This window comes from Lactuca sativa, chromosome 1 (assembly GCF_002870075.4).
Source record: "Lactuca sativa cultivar Salinas chromosome 1, Lsat_Salinas_v11, whole genome shotgun sequence".
Lineage (NCBI taxonomy): Eukaryota > Viridiplantae > Streptophyta > Magnoliopsida > Asterales > Asteraceae > Lactuca > Lactuca sativa.
The window spans coordinates 10726834-10739241 of NC_056623.2; the positions used below are offsets into that span (position 1 = coordinate 10726834).

At 34.2% G+C, this 12408-nt stretch overlaps 1 protein-coding gene and 2 long non-coding RNA genes across 11 annotated transcripts; 2 read left to right on the forward strand and 1 right to left on the reverse strand.

Annotated features, from left to right (window-relative positions):
- Positions 1-2093: 2093 nt before the first annotated feature.
- On the forward strand, positions 2094-3325 carry LOC111910800 (uncharacterized). Its single transcript, XR_002856631.2, has 2 exons — positions 2094-2309; positions 2987-3325. It is a non-coding gene; the product is annotated as an uncharacterized LOC111910800 (long non-coding RNA).
- Positions 3326-4187: 862 nt separating this feature from the next.
- LOC111910806 (uncharacterized) lies at positions 4188-6601 on the forward strand. Of its 9 annotated transcripts, XR_002856644.3 has the most exons (8): positions 4192-4324; positions 4426-4640; positions 4717-4785; positions 4987-5059; positions 5150-5417; positions 5527-5664; positions 5760-6365; positions 6438-6601. It is a non-coding gene; the product is annotated as an uncharacterized LOC111910806 (long non-coding RNA). The 9 variants fall into 9 exon arrangements; XR_006186128.2 differs by having other exon boundaries at positions 4188-4303; positions 5150-5668; XR_006186090.2 differs by having other exon boundaries at positions 4194-4640; positions 5150-5668; positions 5760-6157; positions 6246-6365.
- A 1592-nt stretch (positions 6602-8193) lies between these two features.
- On the reverse strand, positions 8194-12068 carry LOC111910805 (protein kinase STUNTED). The gene is made up of 10 exons (XM_023906621.3): positions 11748-12068; positions 11555-11652; positions 11186-11438; positions 10416-11090; positions 10060-10308; positions 9678-9838; positions 9506-9585; positions 9237-9384; positions 8990-9136; positions 8194-8701 (listed from the first exon to the last, which is right to left on the reverse strand). Exons 1-10 carry the CDS (start codon positions 11998-12000, stop codon positions 8432-8434), a joined length of 2334 nt encoding a protein of 777 aa, XP_023762389.1. The 5' UTR covers positions 12001-12068; the 3' UTR covers positions 8194-8431.
- Between the last annotated feature and the right edge of the window lie 340 nt (positions 12069-12408).

Here is a 12408-nt window from a genome sequence, read left to right on the forward strand (position 1 = left end):
GCTACTAAGACAACTACCAAAGGTTTCAATATATCACAAAAATATGACTCTACACATTGCAGATCCAACTCAGATTAGGGTTATCTTCTTGATGTGTGTAAAACCCACTAGTTTTAAACCTACTTTTAATTATCAAATAACACACAAAAGGCAGTGAACCTATCAATTGTGGTATAGCTAAATAAGCAGGGTATCGAACACAGGGAACGACAAATTAAACTAAAAACTAATTTAATCTAAGTTAATTAAAAAGCAGGGGTTGTTCTCTAGTTTTACAAGACTAGAAACTTACTAATTATTACTAACTTAAGCTAGAAAATAACGATTTAACTAGATTCAATAATTGGAAAGGAACTTCTGTTTAGTTCAACTTGGTTAACTCTATGGTTGATTTTTAAGGTAATAGTGCAATGGATTAATTCTTTCGTTGGTTACCGATTCAAGTGATTAGGTTCATGTTCACTACCCTAATCCTTAGTAAATAAACTAACTCAAACAATGGCCAATTGTCTGATTTAATTATATTTACTAGATTAATTATTCGGGTTAAGTTAGACTTGAAATAGTTAACTAATTTAGTCTTTTTAATTAACCTCTTGTTTGATAGTCATCTTACAAGCTTGCACATGAATTTACTCAATTTTCTTATTAATTCTAGTTTCATATTCATTAATCCTAGACATATAACTATGTGGTCACAATATATCATATGAGGACAATAATCAATAGATGTTCATGCTAATCAATTATCTTCCTATTAACAGAAAATTAATTATTATTCACACACAAGGTTCTTTAGCAAGCTAAAATAACAAAAATTCACCAACTTAGAATTAATCCTACCAATCAATCAAACCATATTGTCAACTTTGTATCCCCAAACAGAAGTCTAAAGGTTTTAGCTCATAATTAAAGTAAATAACAGCAAACAATCAAAGTCAAATTGCTTAGTCATGATGAATAAACAAAAGAATAAATGGAATGATGAAATTTTGCCTTAATTACTCTCCGGAATTGAATTCTAGCTTCCTTCGTCGTCTTCTAGGGTTTTTCAGGCTTCTCAATCGTAGCAAGATACTTCTGAATCGTCCCAGAACTCTCTTCTCTCGATCTGTGGAATTATCTTTAAATAAGCGATCCGACTCGTCGAGTCAAGTGGTGACTCGTCGAGTCCCTTTCACATTCCCCGTATTGCGATAACTATCTGGGATCCCGAGTCATTATCCTTCTGATTCCTCGACCGGACTCGTCAAGTATCTATCTGACTCGACGAGTAGAAGTTTTTTTTAGTGTTTTTCCTTCTTCATTCCACTCTCGAGCTCCTAACCGCATCTCTTGCTTCCTTTTACTTCCGAGCTTCATCTTTGGACTGAAAAACATAATTTAACACTTTTAAGTACCTTTTGTCCATAATATGCGATAATTTAGCTAATATATGAATAAAAAACTATACTAAATACACACTAAATATGCACATATCACTTCTTCAACCCCCATCGTCTCTGTTACCACTAACCTCTAATCTCAAAGTCGTGGTCACCTCCAGAAAACCCTAATCGATCTAAAGTCATCTCACGTGAATAGCTAGGTTTTTGTTGCCATCGGTAATCTACAACCCAAGCATCGTCAATATGGGTTACAATTTTATCTTCGTTTCTGGGTCCTTAGTCTCCGGAAGCATTTCCAGAAAGCTCCAACAATGTGGGTCAAAGTCGTGGTCACCTCTAGAAAACCCTAATCGATCTAAAGTCATCTTCACGTGAATAACTAGGTTTTTGTCGCCATCGGTAATACGCAACCCAAGCATCGTTAATCTGGGTTACGACTAATAAAGAAGAAGCATAATAAGACCAGTGTTGTAAAAATCGGCTTAGGCGGCCGATTAATCGGCACATAAACACTAGGTGGACTGCAACCGACCACGTTTATGTGTAATCACTCAAGATAATCGGGGCTGGTCAACGTCGGTCAAACTCGGAGCTAATCGGTGCTAATCGGCTCTAGGTGGTTTAATTGGTCAACTTTGGTCAACGAATTTTCAAAAAAAATTAGGGGCAAAATTTTCAAAACTGAAAACTTTTGCTAGGGTTCGTTCTCACTTCTCATTCCATTGTCCCCTATGAAAACGTTTTCTCACTTTTTCTCTCGACTCAAAGCTGGGAGAACTTGAAGCTCACCCTCGTCGTCGCCATCACCTCTTGAAGTCGGAATCCATGAAATCCAATTGCACCCTCCCGTTTCTCCTCCTCCGTCTTTGTCGCTTTTAGAGCCTCCATTCTTTCCAACAGCGGCCTTTATCATCTACACTGGTTAGTTCTTTAAACTCGATTTAGGCTGTAAACTTTCGATTTTATCTAGTAAACTCGATTTAAGTTGTTAATCAATGAATTTGTGAAGAACCGAAGGACTTCTCTCAACTGATTAACCTCTATTAATCTCGATTTATGCTGTCAAACATCGAATTTACTCTATTAATCTCGATATCCTGCTTCTGAAAATTGTTCTTTGATTTAATTTGAAATGTATTGGTTCAACAATCAACAGATGGACTCGTTCTTTGATTTAAGTTGTTAAGCAACATATTTTTTTCTTTATTTTCACTGCATTTTTTTCTGCATTTTCAGTACCTCGATATGAAGCATAAGAATTTAATTTTTTTTTCTATACCTGTTTTGGCTTGTGATATGAACTATATACTTAATTTTTCTGCTAAATTGATATGAAGTATATATAGAGCATGTTGATTTGTGATACTGATTTGTGATGATATTAGATGAAGGGAGGTATTAATGTGATGATCTACTTAATTTTTCTGTTAAAATGATATGTGAGTGAGTATTTTTAATATGTTAATATGATTTTTTAATGTGTTAAACTGATATGAATATGGTGTTAATGTGATGATATAGTCAATATTAGATGAAGTGATGATAAATTGATGTGAGTGAGCATTTTTAATGTGTTAATGTGATTTTTTTTATAACAGTTACAATCAATGACATCTAATGCTTCGACTACATTTGTTGGATCAACCGCCCCTCGTGCATATAAACGTAATTCAGATGATGTTGGTTGGGAATATGGTGTTATCCCGGATAAAAACAACATGGATTAAGATTTCGAGTCCGAGAGTGAGGAGCAAGTGTTAGAAGAAGACGAATATGAGTCGGATGGGGTTCAAATAATGGAAGTATGTGGAGAAGATTAGAAGAAAATTCTTGTGCTTGTAAAACTTATTATTAAACTTTTATGGACTTGTTGGATGGTGATTTTGTATGATTGTTAAACTTATTATTAAACTTTTGGGCTTATTTTGGATGATAAATGGTTGTGCTTGTTAAACTTATTAAGTTATTATTGAACTTTTATGCTTATTTACTTATATTCTTAGTATTAAAGTTAGATTTATAAATTTTTGAATTAATTTTTTAATAATTAATGCTCCCCGATTAATCCCCGTCTAACCGATTAACCCCTAGACCCCAGTCCACCGTCTAGCGAACGTCTAGCGTTTTTTGCAACTTTGAATAAGACAAAGAGACACGTACAAAGTCATATTTTCTTGATATCCATCATAAAAATCGAAGCTATTGTTGTTGTATTTTCTTGGATTATTGCAGGTTTTTAATTGAGGTTTTAATTGAGGTCCCAGTAAGAAATATGAGAGAGAAAATGTGTATGATCTTAAAATTAGAGAGAGAGAGAGAGAGAGAGAGATTTCCTTTTTATTTTTTAATTAGAAAAATATTTAAATAAATAAAAAAACTGAAAAAATCAAAAAATAGGGGCAAAATCGTCATTATAAAAAAGTTTAAAGTAAATTGTACCAAACTCATGACAAAATGAAAAGTTTGGATCCCTGATGCTAGTCTAAACATTTTTGGATCAAAGTGGTAAATTTTAGCTAGCCATATGGATCATTCTTGCAATTTTGTCAAAATAGAATATGTTAATAAGGAAAAAATTGAAGTTAGAATGTTACAATTAAGAAAGGAAAAATCAAATTTATTCCGTTTGTATTCTAGTCATTTTCTACAATACTTGGTTAATAATCTACGTCCTAGTCATTTTCTACAATACTTGGTTAATAATCTACGTCCAATAATATATGTGTATATATAAGAATTTTATTTGTTAAAATAAATGACCACGTCTATCGTATTATAAAACATAACATTTTCCAAATGTTATTTCACTGTTCTTAAGGTCACTTCCTAACAACAGTGTTGGCGGTGTGGGTTGATAAAGAAGTAGTATGTGGAGTGTGAGACTGAAAAAGGACTGCATTCCAGGACTGCATATGGTATGGGATTGAAAAGGGAAGGTCGCAAGTTTTCTTTGACATCTTCTCCAGTATTCCCTCTTACTCCACCTAATATGTCTCTTAACTTCTTTTTCTTTAATGTTGTCTCCCATTTCTCTCAGTCGACGAGTCCTTCAACCAACCACCGCATTCTACCACTCATGTCCTATGTATCGCCTTCAACCACCCACCTTTTGCTTCGAACCACCCCCATCTATTCATCTTCACATTTTCATTGTTGCAATCGGCGCTGGAAATTTCTAGGGTTTTGAAATAGAGTTGAATTTGGGGTTTCTTTGTTCCTATTTTGAAGAAAGGAATAAACTGAAAACGAAGGGTTAGTGTTTCTTCAAAACTCATCAACTTTCTTTTCCTTTTTCTTATCGTGATTTCAATTTTTTTGTGTTTTTTAGAGGATAACAATGGGGAACTGAAACCATTTCTGATGAGCATCAAGAATTTTCTCACCATACGTATGTAAGGTATTGGTGACAGTTTTCTCATCAATAATTATGTAGATATTTATATGAATCTTTGAAAGATACATTGAATCGAAAAGTTCTATCATGGCAACTCCGGATTTTTTTGCTGGGAGAAGACGACATTTTCTCACCTGTTTTTCTACTTGATCATACAAAAGGCACTAATATTTGCCCTAATTTTTATCTTCCCTATTACTACAGATCTTTCATTCCCGTACATGGTTGTTGATTGAAGAAGAAAGTAAAGAATAAAGAAAAGGAAAAGGGAAGAATGGTAATTTGGTGTTTCTTTCTACTTTCAGTTTACACACCCAAATTGTTTGATATAATGTCTAAGTGAAGGTTCTCCATTAATATTTAATAGGTTGGACTTAGGAGCTATGTTACGGTGTGATATGATTTTGATAGACTATGTGATACCATCTTTATTCCTCAACTGCTACTCAATGACCACCTCCATATCCGCCAGATCTCATCCCCACCACCGCCACCACTCTTCTAAGCATCTGTTCTTATATCTTTCAATTGTGCAAATCTGAAATGGCACCCTAGAGTTAAAACTCTGCAGCGATTGATAAAAGCTACTGCAATCAATAGAAATCATCTCCTACTCTAAATCTGAGACAAACCAGGTATGTACTCTTTCTTTATAACAAAGCAGGCACTAGTGACAAAGTTTTTTTTTTATTTAAGGTTATCGATCTTCTAGAATAATAACTGGAGTATATTATGGAGACGCAGTGATCGCAAAATGGCATGAACGAATTCAAATCAGAATCATGGATTGAAATATGAATCCAACCTATCTATTTGGCGCCCGATCTAAGCTACTACCGAACAAGATTAAAATTACTTCAGCAACAATGTTCTTCATCAATGGTTTGTATGTGTAAATCCCTTGATTTCTTTCATTCTATATCGTTGATAAACCATAAATTTAAAAGGTACATACTAAAATCTCCTCATATTTGCAGGGGAACACCTTATAATCAACGATAATCATCAATTCATCATCATCTTTGTGAACTTTCAGATGGAGCTCCCTTCAAACTAAAGCTATTGTAGCAACAATTACCCACCATTATGGCCACATAAACGGAGGTCCACGTCATCATAAATTCTATATTTTCAAATTTAGTCTTCAAATGAATACAGCGTGAACACTGGTCACTAAACATGAAACAAACACATTTTCTTAAACATTGTTATTCTTATTTGGTATGAGCAGATGGTTGACATGTAGACACCATACCCTTTTTCAATAGAAAATATGCTAATTCCCCTTTTCTCCAATCTCAAGATCAAACAAATCAACTTCTAATGGGTGCATTATTGGTTTTGACCCCTCCCCAATCACCTTTTTTGTTTTCAGGTAACAAAAAATACCTAATTTTGATTTAAATTCCATCTCTTCAACCACCAATCGATTTTTTCTAATGTCCTTGAATGATTTTGCATAGAAAAGAACTCCTTTTAACTTATTTGCCAAAGATTATCTCACATTGGCCCCTCTCCAATCATCTTCAAAAAAGAAGTTGACACCTTTATCTACCAGAGAACCAGCTTTACCACATCATCAAGTGAGTTCTTTTTGAAAAGTATTTTTCATTTTGTGTGACTTTTTGGTTGATTATATGGGTTGACTTTTTTAGGGTCAAATGAAAGATCCATCTGAAAGTGGCTGGTCAACCCGACAACCATTGTATATTTTCTTTCTAGCAACAAAGACTTTTGAACATAGTTAGTTTTGTAGGAACTAATATTTGTTCTTGAAAAACACAATTGCGTTTTAAAATATAAATTATTTTGATAAAAAGCTATGTATGTGGCCCTGTTAAATTGGTTTGTGTTTCGTTCTTATTTAAATGTCATTTAAGAGTTTATGGCAATTTGGGTTCATGATAAACTAACAATTATAGTTGCTATTCTTATTCTATTTTAGGTGGACTATAGGCTTACTTTTTATCATTCATGTTGTAATATTATACATGTTGATTAAACAATTTCATAACACATACCACAAGTATGCGGTTTTAAAAAATGTGCTCCTAAGGTTTTAAAAACAAATTTTTTAGTTAAACCGATTTGATTACCGATTTCCGGTTCGACTGTTGATTCAACCGGTTCAACCGTTGGTCCACTTCTAATAACTTGATTGATCGAATAGTATTCAGTTTTCCTTGGAAATTGACTCTTTATAATTGACTTTTTAAAAATGTGCTCCTAACGAAGGTTTTAAAAACAAATTTTTTAGTTAAACAGATTTGATGACCGATTTCTGGTTCGACCGTCAATTCAACCGGTTCAACCGTTGGTCCACTTCTAATAACTTGATTGATCGAATAGTATTCAGTTTTCCTTGGAAATTGACTCTTTATAATAGGCTAAAGTGAAATCTAACAATCCAAGTTCAATAAACCAATGCACATGGTTATTTACCGGTTCTATCACACATGTTCAACCAGGTTTAAAAAAAACATTATGTTCGATCTGGTCTATAAATTTGCATAAAATCGGTGGTTGAACTGTTTTTTCTCCGGTTCGAACCGGTTTTTAAAACATTGCTCCTAACACCACATAAAACATGCTATAATCATATTCATGGCAATTATTATTGTTTTTCAATAGTTGACTCATCATTTAATTTATTTTATGGACTGTGTATACACCAACAATATAAAAGGAAGCTAATAAAAAAAATATTCAGAAAAAAAAAATTAGGACCAAATTTACTTTCAAAGCACAATACGTTAATAAGAAAAAATCAATTATATGTTATAACATTGTCTATGGTCTTTAGGCAACCTACTTATGGTTTATGACTTTTTAGCTTTTGAAGCAATCTATTTTCATAATATTTGAGAAAAAACACATTACAAAAGCAATCTACTTTCATAATATTTGAGAAAAAAAACATTAAAACGACCATTAATGGGATGTTTCATTCATAGCAATGTACTTTAAATAAATTTATTGCTTAAATACCCGCCTTGCGGCGCGGGCTTAAAAACCTCGTTTATATGTAAAGGCAATGGTTTACACTTTAAACTTAAAAGAGTTAAAAGAGACGTACAACCAATTTGGACCAATAGAAACCATTTCATTTGGGCCAATAGTAAATTAGTAACCATGTACAATGATGCAACTTTAAGTAGACCACTTGGTTTTTCTATTTTACTATAACAAGTTTGTTAATTTTAGTAGACCACTTGGTTTTTCTACTTTACTATAACAAGTTTGTTAACAAACCAAAGTAATTCAGTAACTAATAACTAATAAGTGTATTTACTTGGTACAGTTCCTTGGTCCTTTATAAAAAAAAATTAAAAAAACTTTTCTTTTTGGCCTAGTCCATGTGCACCTCTATACCAATGTACCGATTTCTTAAATATTTGAAAAAAACAAATAGAAGCATAAAAAACAGAATTATGATATTATTAGCTAAGAAGCATGTCTAGTCACACTTAATCAACAAAAAAAAAAGCTCACTGTGATTGATGTTCAGTTCTTGATTTCAAATTGAGATGTAACAAGGAGGAGGAGGGTAACAACACACAACCAAACAACCTCTCATCCATCCATCAACAATCCAATGGCTCAAAACCCCTATTTACACACACACACACACACACACACCGGTTTCCGGTTAGTCAAAGCTCGATGATCGGCTCCACCTCCCTCGAAGGTATTCCTCTATCGAGATGCTTTCTTCAATGCTGCTCATCGAAAGAGACGAATCTTCAATATCAAGTAATGCAAGGTTAAGATGTGACCTTAGATTTGATTGTGAAAACTCTTCATCTTCTTCTTCTGGTATGTTGGTGATATGTAGTCTTGAGTCCGACCCTCCCGTTGAATCCACTTCTAGCCGGGCCCACTTTGTCACCTCCACATCACCTTCAAGTAGTTTCACAACCTAAAAGTTGGACAAAACATCAATTTATTTGTCCCACTAGACCTAACTCATGCCAAATCCAGTACAACTACAACTACAACCTGATATGTCATGTCATGTCCAACGTAACAAACTAGGCATAAAGTAACAATCAGACTTTCCGCATTAAGTCCTAATTTGTTTACAAATTTACCCTGATTTACTTTTACCTTTCATTTCCCCAAGTACGCTGTCATTTTCTCAAATATTTCTTACACGTCATTTATCCAAACATGAGATAAAGAAAAAGAAAAAGGAAAAGGGGATTACAGTGCTCATGTTTGGTCGAGCACGTGGTGCGCGTCTAATACAGAGGGTAGAAGCGAGAGCCATCCTTTCCATCTGATCAGCATCGTATTCACCTAAGTTTGGGTCCAACAACCGAGCAAATTTCCCACTATTCAGAATCGGTTTTGCCTGGATATTCATAGATATGTACGTCTCTTTTAGTGTCTTGATAAAAACAAAAAACAAACCAACATGTGCTTTTGAGTTACAAGTGGTCAAGTGGACATACCCACATAACCAAACTCTCTTCGCCTTTTGGATATGCACTGCTTATTGGTTTCCTTCCTGTAAGAAGCTCAAGAAGCACAACACCAAACGCGTAGACATCAATTTTTTCGGTAACTTTTCCGTGCATAAAGTACTCTGGAGCCAAATAACTGCATCATAATATCATATATTCACCATTAGTAGTTTTTTTTTAAATATCATTTATCCGGACAACATTTTATTTTTTTTACTCGAAGTTTGAACAATCAAAACTGAAATGAAGATACGAACCCAAATGTGCCGGCAACATCGGTACAAGTTATATGCAATCCAGTGGGTGTAGCCCATTGAGCAAGTCCGAAATCAGAAAGCTGAAAATAAGCAAACAGGAATAATCAAGTTAACAATAAATGAATATATAAATAAATAAAGAGCCGATGTAGTAAATGTATGAAAACAACACCTGTGGCTCAAAATCATCAGACAATAAGATATTTGATGATTTAACATCCCTATGTATAACGGGTTTTTCACTTTTACTGTGTAGATAAACAAGCGCCTCAGCTACCCCCAAAGCAACCTTGTATCTTTCATTCCATCCGAATCCTTTACCCTTCTTATTTCCTGATTTAACAGAGAATCACATCAGAAAAAGTAACACAAAAAATGAAAAATAAACATGTGTCTTAAAATAAAAAAAAAATAAATAAATAAAGGTTACCCTAAGCTGACCTACGTTACAGTAACCCAAAACATTATGTGCAACTCTAGAACAAACTGTGCTACGCCCCTGGGGCAAAATGGTCAAAATAGATCAACATAATAACACGAAAACTTGCATATACCGTGCAAATTATCTTCAAGGCTTCCTCTTGACAGAAGATCATAAACCAAAAGGAGTTTGGTGTCTTCAAAACAAAACCCAAAAAGGGAAATTATGTTTTCATGATGTAAAGCAGTAATAATCTCGATTTCTAACACGAATTCCTTCAACACATCTTCAGATGTCTTCAAGATTTTAACAGCAAGTTCCCTGCCATCAGCAAGACAACCTCTATACACTTGACTGTTCCCTCCTTTACCAATAATATTCTCTGAAAATTTTAACAAAATCGTTATTTAACAGAATAATACAAATTCATATAATATAAGTATAAAAAAGTTAAATAAACATATGATGGAAACAGTAAAAGGAACAAACCGGGCTTGAAGTTCATTGTTGCTGCTACAAGTTCTTGATATTTAAACAATCTACAACTACTCGAGTATTTTTCATGAAGACCCTCGAGTTCTTCAGGTAAGCTTACTGAATCCCTCTTCGAAGAACATGAATCAGATTGAATCTCATCACCATTAACAAGAACAAGAGCTCCATTTTCACCATCTAAAGATCGATCTTTTTTGTTATCAGCTACATTTGTAATCTGTAACAAGTTTCTAGAAGGCAGCCTCATGGCCCACTGAACCACAGAGATCTGTCGAGCAGGTGATCGATCCGAGGAAAGCCGATTTGAGGAAATGGCTCGACGAAGTAGAGGCCAACCGGGTCTCCGATCGGGTAAATTGTGGGTTGAATTTGATGAAGATTGAAGGTTCTGTATGGGTACTAAAGCCATGAAATTGTCATCATCACTAGTCTCTTCAAGAACACAAGCAGTGTTTGGAAGAACTGAATCCGGCGAACAAATTGAACAATTATATTTGAAACCGTTTTTCAGGCGATCTGATTCGGTTTTTACTAAAGCTAAATCGGATTTCTTGCAATCAATTTGATTGCATTTAATTTCCTCGTCTCCGTTATGCAGTAATTTGGGATTCAAACTACGTGATCTATGAATCACACCCAACAATCGTTTTTTATGATGATCTGAATTCTCTGCAAAATTAAATACCCAAAAATTAAAACCAGTTTTTTTTTTTTTTTTTGTTCTTCAAAATTTGCCAGAAATAGTATTTGCGTATTCAATTCACCTTTTGCACCGACATTAGACGGTGATGAAGAAGAGTCCCTGTGGAACACTATTTTGCCATTATTAACCGCAATAATTGCACAGTTCTTTGATAGTTTTTTAGCACAGTATTTTGCTACAGAAGATGACGATTTAATCGCATGATGCGTTCTTGCAGTTCCAACTATAATCTCATTGGCTTCGTAAGATTTCGCTTCTCGTACAAGGATTTTTCGAATTGAAGTACCTCTGCAGATCTTTAGCTTAAGATCCACCTGCACATTTTCGAAGCATAATTTAATTCCATCATTATTCCATCGAATAAGTTTAATTAAACCCACAGAATATTTACGAAAATAGAAAGAGCGCACATGAAAGATTAATAATTTACCTGTTTGAGGTTACAAAATCCTTCATAAACAGCGAGAATGGAGTCAAAAGCTTTCACAAGAGATAGCAGTGCAGATTTCCCATTACGATCCACAATTTCTGCACAAGAGAAAAACCCAATTTCATCATAAACCCTAGAATATAACAAAACCCATTATTGCTTTCTACAAAATAATCAAAAACGATGCTCATACCATTGTCGTTTAGAACATGAAGAGCAATAACACGATCACCAGGATGAGCTGCTTTCACCAAAGCCCAAGTGAGTAACTCTCTGCTTTCTGAATCTAATTTCACTCCGACGACTATCGTGCGACCTCCGGCAACATTCTGGTCATTGTACTCTCCGGTGAGCTCTGACTGAGTCATCTTCACAGGAATCTTACTGTTGCAAATATTCTCTACAGATTTCGAGGTAATTTTACTAGTAATTCTCGTGACAAACATTGGGTGGTCATGTTGGGATTAAAAATTGTAGAGAGAGATTTATCAGCAGATGTGTGGTATATTTGGGGGTCGCTTGGGGGGGATGAAGAGGGCTTTAACCTGCAGCTTGTGGGTTCCACCCCCAGTGTCCATCCATTATTTACTTTTTAATGAAGGGTACAAAATAAAATATCAAAAAAGTTCTGCCGCAAAAATAAAAACGCAAAAAATGTTTTTGATATGATTTTGCTTTCTAGTTTTTAATAATAAAAGAAAGACTAATAGATAAAATCATTATTGTAAAACCGTTCTAATGAATAATAACAATATATTTTATTTATCTTTCAATTCGACAATTCATTTTAAGATTTCAAAAACAATGTATAAATATCTAAAAAGTTGTTGCCTGCAAAAAGAAAATGCAGATGT

Coding starts and splice junctions, on each gene's coding strand:
- LOC111910805 (XM_023906621.3), bottom strand. CDS start 12,000: ATGTTTGTCACGAGAATTACTAGTAAAATTACCTCGAAATCTGTAGAG. Junction 11,091..11,185: donor GTCTAATGTCGGTGCAAAAG/GTGAATTGAATA, acceptor TTAATTTTGCAG/AGAATTCAGATCATCATAAA. Junction 9,137..9,236: donor AAGAGAGTTTGGTTATGTGG/GTATGTCCACTT, acceptor ATGAATATCCAG/GCAAAACCGATTCTGAATAG.